The 6,362-nt window shown below is 47.7% G+C and overlaps 1 protein-coding gene across 1 annotated transcript; it reads left to right on the top strand.

Moving 5' to 3' along the window:
- Positions 1-245: 245 nt before the first annotated feature.
- Positions 246-4,618, top strand: FABP5 (fatty acid binding protein 5). Its single transcript, XM_066378823.1, has 4 exons — positions 246-401; positions 2,752-2,924; positions 3,296-3,397; positions 4,346-4,618. Exons 1-4 carry the CDS (start codon positions 323-325, stop codon positions 4,397-4,399), a joined length of 408 nt encoding a protein of 135 aa, XP_066234920.1. The 5' UTR covers positions 246-322; the 3' UTR covers positions 4,400-4,618.
- The last annotated feature ends 1,744 nt before the right edge of the window (positions 4,619-6,362 follow it).

Raw genomic sequence — 6,362 nt, 5'->3', positions numbered from 1 at the left:
TGGCTTCCCGGGTGTGCGGGGGCGCAGGAGGGCGCGGGGACTGCATCCCCGGCACGTGGGGCGCGCCGGGCTGGTCCGCGCCTACAGGCGGCGCAGGAGGAGCCCGCGTCTAGACAGGTGGAGCGGGTCCCTCTTCGCCCCCGGAGCGCGCGAGGGGCGTGGCGGAGGGGCGCCGGCGAGGCGCGCCTCCTATTGGCCGCCCGGCTCCTCCCCGCCCCGCTCCGCGCAATTAAAGCAGCCGCGCTCACTAGCCATCTCCTGCCACACTCACGGCTCCGCACTCTTCTCTACTGAGGTCTGCTGCACGCCTCCCGAGCCCACCATGGCCACCATTCTGCAGCTGGTAGGAAGATGGCGCTTAGTGGAGAGCAAAGGCTTCGACGAGTACATGAAAGAACTAGGTGAGGCACCCGGCCCGGCGGCGCCCGCAACGTGGTGTGTGTATGTCTGTCCCCGGGTCCCCTTAGGCGTGCTAGGCTCAGAGAAGGTTATACTCGGCCGCCACTTCCAACCTCCCTCCCTCCTCTTTCCGCCCGTAGCCCGCACCACGCGGTCCTGATTCCCGCGCTGTGCTGCCCCACGCGGTGGAGACGCCGGGAGAGCGGGGTGCACGCCCCTTCCGACGGTCCCAGGAGTCCCGGGATGTCCCGCCGCGTGGTGCAACCAGTTTTCTGCCACTTTCCCCGTTAACTTAGCCTATTTTTCTGTCCCCACCATTCATCTTCCCTCCTCCTTCCACCTTCCTGTGTCGCCCCATCGTAGCCGCACCCACTCCCCTTTCCCCACACTTTGCCCATTCTGCCGCATCTTTTGTTCCTGATGGCGCACGTGTCCCCTCCCTCTTCTCCCCGCGACCTGGTGCCTTGTGTCTGAACGCCGCTACAGCCTCACTTTCCGTCTCATTTCCATTGCCCCCACCCCGGGCCATTTGGATGGCGCAGCATCTCGGGAGCATCGGGCATCCGAGCCCAGAGGCGTGGCGCCGGCCCTAATGACCTTGCCTGGCGTTGCGCGCCCGGAGCCGCAGTGGGCTGGTGGCCGAACGTGCCCGGGGGTTGCCGTGCGCCGCGGCCTTAACCCTTGCATCTTGGGGGTGAGGGGTGAGTGGGGTCTGTTGGAGAAGCGCTGTTAGTCACTGCGGGGCCCTGCGGCGACTCCCAATCAGCACGCAGGATGAGCGTGGCCCTGCAGAAGGCACTTGACTTCTTACAGCTTTCTTCCAAAGGAGAATGGGTCCCTGGGAGGTTTAAGTTAACTGTCTCACTCAAAACAATGCTTAATTCTGGTCCTTTCTTAAACAGTGAAAACGATTGTGTTCTGGTTGAGACATTGGGTAGATTAGCAAACAAAAATGGACCTTTGTCACAGGCCACCAGGAAGGGGATGGAGTGGCATAGTCTGGGTCCTGTTTGCAAGGGGGCTTCCAGCTCTGAGACAACTGGGGGAATGAGGAGGGAACTTTGGAAGCCACCATCCCATCGCTGTTAACGTGGCTGCTCCAGCAGAAGTCACTGCAAAGACCCACTACTGAGATTCAGTCCTTGTGGTATTCAGAAACACTCCTTCACCAGCCTTTCTGCAAGACAGTGCCTAGTTCAGGCTGGTTCTGTGGGGACTCTTGAGTGTACCTAGGATACTGGGAATAAAAAAAGAAGGCCATAGTTTTCTGTTTTTCACTGTAAACCTAGATCAAGATGATTCTGAAAAAAAAAAAAAAAAGCCATTTACTGTGCTCATATCCAAGAAATACACCGTTTGTGTGTGTTCACCTGTCTGAGGACCAACCACTCTCTGCCCATTGAAAGTGAATGTGTTTATTTCATCGCTTGTTTCAAGGTTCTAGAGTCAGGAGGGTTGCCAAGCTAAATTCACTATATAGTACTACAATCAAGGTGTGGGAAGAGCAGAGACTCTTCATTTGTCCAAAATGAGAATAAAGAGTAATTCGACTAGCAACACAAGGCACCAACCCTGCGCTGGCAGAAGAGAGGGCTTGAGGGGACATTACGAGCTTGGTGGGTGGAGTGTTCATCATCAAACCAGTTTTTCTGCCTAGGTTGTAGTCTCCTCATCTGAAACAGGGTTTTGGCCCAGATCTAAGTTTCCTTGTAAATGTTAACAACCAGTGGAAATGCACAGATTATAAATTAGATAGGACATCAATATAATAATTGAGTTACATAGCTATGAAATGTTCTCTATTTTTGAGGGTAAGATTTTTTTCCCATTTTTTACCATCATGATTGTGTTCCTTTGCCTTAAAACACTGTGCTGTTTGGGTATCTAGGGATTGGTTTGTATTTGCGTAGTGTATCGAGCCTTTTCTGTGCTGGAGTCATATCATGCAAGGGTTGACAGAACTGAGTAAGTTAGTGTTAGAAGTCTGGGTCACTTCCCTAGCTTTCTAATGGCTAGCATAGCATGGCAGCCGGAGCTGAGATTAAGAGCCAAACTGCCCGCACTGTGGATTCCCAGCTTAGCACTTTCTGGCTGAGTGAGCTTGTGTAGATTACTTCAGCTCACTTTGTCTTCCATAAAATGGAGACAGTGCTATTCCCTGCTCACAGGGTGGTCCCAAGGCAAGGCTTCTGTGCATTTGAGTATGTCACTTGGCTAGCACTGCGGGTGTGTTTACCGTAGTTCTTGGTGAGTGAGTGAAAATATGCACAGCACAGCAATTACAATTAAATCACTACTTTCGTTCCGTAAAACTCTGGCCTTCCAGTCATATAACACGATTACCATTCACAGGAGTGGGCATGGCTCTGCGGAAAATGGGCGCCATGGCCAAACCAGACTGTATCATCACTTCTGACGGCAAGAACCTCACTGTAAAAACTGAGAGCACATTGAAAACAACGCAGTTCTCATGTAACCTGGGAGAGAAGTTTGAAGAAACTACTGCTGATGGCAGAAAAACTCAGGTTAGGCATCATTTATACGATCACGGAAGTTCCTAGAGTGATAGATTGTATTAATAACATTCTTACTATATTCAGGCAAGAACTTAATAAAAAATATTTCAGGTTATTTTACGAATTGAGTTGACAGATTAGCGTGAAAAGACCAGCTTTATGATTGAGTCTATTTTGTAAAAATAGTTGAAGAAACGTGATAGTTTGAGTGTCTCTGATGTGGTTCTAGGTTGAAAAACATCAACTATATTATGAATAAAATTGGTAGGAAGTAGACCCAGAAAGGAAAAGTTGAAAAATGTTGACTTAGGAGGTTATGAGTCACGGAAACTCTTGTAATGTACTTTGGAAAATTAAAAAAGTGTACTTGATCTTTGTAGACCGTCTGCAACTTTGTAAACGGTGCCCTGGTTCAGCATCAGGAATGGGACGGGAAGGAAAGCACCATCACCAGGAAATTGGAAGGCGGGAAATTAGTGGTGGTAAGTACCCAGTGTTGTAGGTCCTCTTGCGTTTCTTGTCTGTGTTCATAGCTCATGTAACTGGATGTATCACTAACTATGAATAGGACAAGTAGGTTGGGGGAGAAAAAAATGCAAAATAACAACTTAAACACCGGAATGCTAATACCTAAGAAAGTCATATGTGGGGACAGAGGAGTGAGATGTGGCAGAGTGTCGCTGGGACTGTGTTTAGACTGCTCCTCTGGGACACTCCCACATCATCTGGGGTAGGCCAGCAAACTGCGCTTGGGGGCTCCCTTTTCCCATTTCTTTAAAATGAGGAATATTGACCCTGGCCGGTTGGCTCGGTGGTAGAGCGTCGGCCTGGCATGCAGAAGTCCAGGGTTCGATTCCCGGCCGGGGCACACAGGAGAAGCGCCCATCTGCTTCTCCACCCCTCCCCCTCTCCTTCCTCTCTGTCTCTCTCTTCCCCTCCCGCAGCCGTGGCTCCATTGGAGCAAAAGATGGCCCAGGCGCTGGGGATGGCTCCTTGGCCTCTGCCCCAGGGGCTAGAGTGGCTCTGGTCGCGACAGAGCGACGCCCCGGATAGGCAGAGCATCGCCCCCTGGTGGGCGTGCCGGGTGGATCCCGGTGGGGCGCATGCGGGAGTCTGTCTGACTGCCTCCCCGTTTCCAGCTTCAGAAAAATACAAACAAACAAAAAATAATAAAATGAGGAATATTATTTGCCAAGACCAGATGAATAACCTAGATATTACAAATCAGTACGTTAGTGTTTAGCAAAAACATATCCATGTCTTAAGCAAAATAACAGGTTCTAGCTTTTCAAACTCAGGAACCCTAACATGTATCATTTTCTTCATCTGTGAAGTAGATGACAAGGTTCTGTAGGGTTCTGGTCCTTGCCCTTATCTTCCACCTGAGATGCAAGACTGACCTAACTCTTTAATACTGTTCTTTCTCTTAGGAATGCGTCATGAACAATGTCACCTGTACTCGGATCTATGAAAAAGTAGAGTAAGAATTCCATCATCCTTCTGGATAGGAATTAGCTGTGAGGCTAAACAAGCTCAGTTCAATGAGCAAACTGCTCCATGCTTTTTTTTTTTTTTTTTTTTTTTTTTTTTGCTTTACTTTGTTCAGTTCCCTTTATCATAAACATTTTACATGCAACTGTTTCCAAATGTTGGTTTAATTAGGATCAACCCTTTGGTTAGTAAATAAATGTGTTTATGCTATACCAGTGTTGTATGCTTTCTTTTTAACTTTATAAAAAATTAGTGATGAGTTTCAATAATAATGAACTGCAAAAATTCTGGAGTAGTCTTGAGGGTATGATGTTGAGATTATATTTTAGTGATTTATAGAGAAAACTGCTTCTGTGGCATATGCACGACCCACCACTTAAACTTGCCCTGTGCTGTTTGAACTTTTTGTCAAGAATCTTACATTTCTGGCAGAGACAGTTGTCATAGGAATATGACCACACACACTTAATAATTTAAATACTGAAATTAGGCCAATTACTGTATTCCCCATGTATAAGACGCACCTTTTTTCAAAAAAGTTGGAGTCTAAAAACGGTGTGTCTTATACAGTGGTTGTAGAAGTGTGGCATTTCAAATGGCATAAATGGAACTGAGGATGATGCAATATATGAAGACAGTGATTCACCATCAGACACAGATGAGGACAAGCTAATGGATGGGAGTTTTGACAGTGATAAGGAGTGGTATGAATTTTATGATGAATAAAACTTGAGTTCAATAACTTTATGTAATACATTGTTTTTCAAATTTCAGGCCCCCAAATTAAGGTATGTCTTATACATGGAGTGTCTTATACATAGGGAAATATGGTAATAACAGTACAATGAATGGCTCCTAAGTGTTCAAGTGACAGGAAGAGTCACACGTCTTTCACTTTAAATCAAAAGCTAGAAATTATTAAGCTTAGAAAAGGCATGTCGAAAGCCAGGATGGGGCGTAAACAAGGCCTCTTGTACCAAACAGCCAAGTTGTGAAATCAAAGGAAGCATCCTTGAAGGAAATGAAAAGTCCTCCCACACACACATGATAAGCCTTATTGCTGATATGGAGAAAGTTGTAGTGCTCTAAAACCAGCCCAGCATACCCTAAGCCAAAACCGGATCCACTGCGAGTCCCTATCTCCTCAAGTCTGGAGGCCGGGAGTGGTGAGGAGGCTGCAGAAGGAAAGTCTGAACCTGGCAGGGATTGGTTAGGAGGTTGTGGTCTGCCACCGAACCTGCAATACCTTTTATTGGACAGTGCTGCTCTAGACTTGACTTCTCCGTCTGAACTTCCATCTCCGTTATTTTCATCTCCATGCTAGCATTCCTCTTTCATCCACCTTTCCCATTTCTAACACTAGTGGACATTTAGGGGTTCTTGTGCCAAACATTGGGGACATTCAGAGTTCTGTGATTTTCAGAACCACCCAGGATGGTGGGCATCCACTGTTTGTGTTCTGCATAAATCAGTTGAGAAAGGTGAGGCTGAGAGTGTAGGTCGTGGTCCCAGGCCACACAGCAAGCTCAAGTCAGCAGCTTAGAGCACGTGTTTCCCTGATTTCCACCACCCACCACATTCTCCTTTCCATCCCTCAGCTCGGCGACAGGGACATTGCTGAGGAGCATAGGCTCATGTTTCTCACACAGGGGAGCTTTCACATTGTGGGTGAGACATTTTCTTCATCATGCTGTACTGTAGCAAGCATTGTAAGATCCCAAGAGCATTGCCACAAAGTGCTCATGCACCCATCCATCTACGCCGCACACCCTATACACTTCCAGATGTCTTCTAAGGGGCACCACACCTAGCTGAGAACCACAGGGTAGAACAAAGGTATCTGCATTTTACATGATCCGGTGTCAATTAAGTCCTCTCTGCTAAGCAATCCTTTAATGCCAATGGCCCTCTTATACAAAGATACAAACTAGGGCCTTTATTGGGTGTTTCGGTTTT

This window comes from Saccopteryx leptura, chromosome 3, assembly GCF_036850995.1.
Source record: "Saccopteryx leptura isolate mSacLep1 chromosome 3, mSacLep1_pri_phased_curated, whole genome shotgun sequence".
In the NCBI taxonomy this organism is placed as follows: Eukaryota; Metazoa; Chordata; class Mammalia; order Chiroptera; family Emballonuridae; genus Saccopteryx; species Saccopteryx leptura.
Note: the sequence above shows the minus strand (reverse complement) of the source record. Positions and strands in the feature narration are given on the sequence as shown.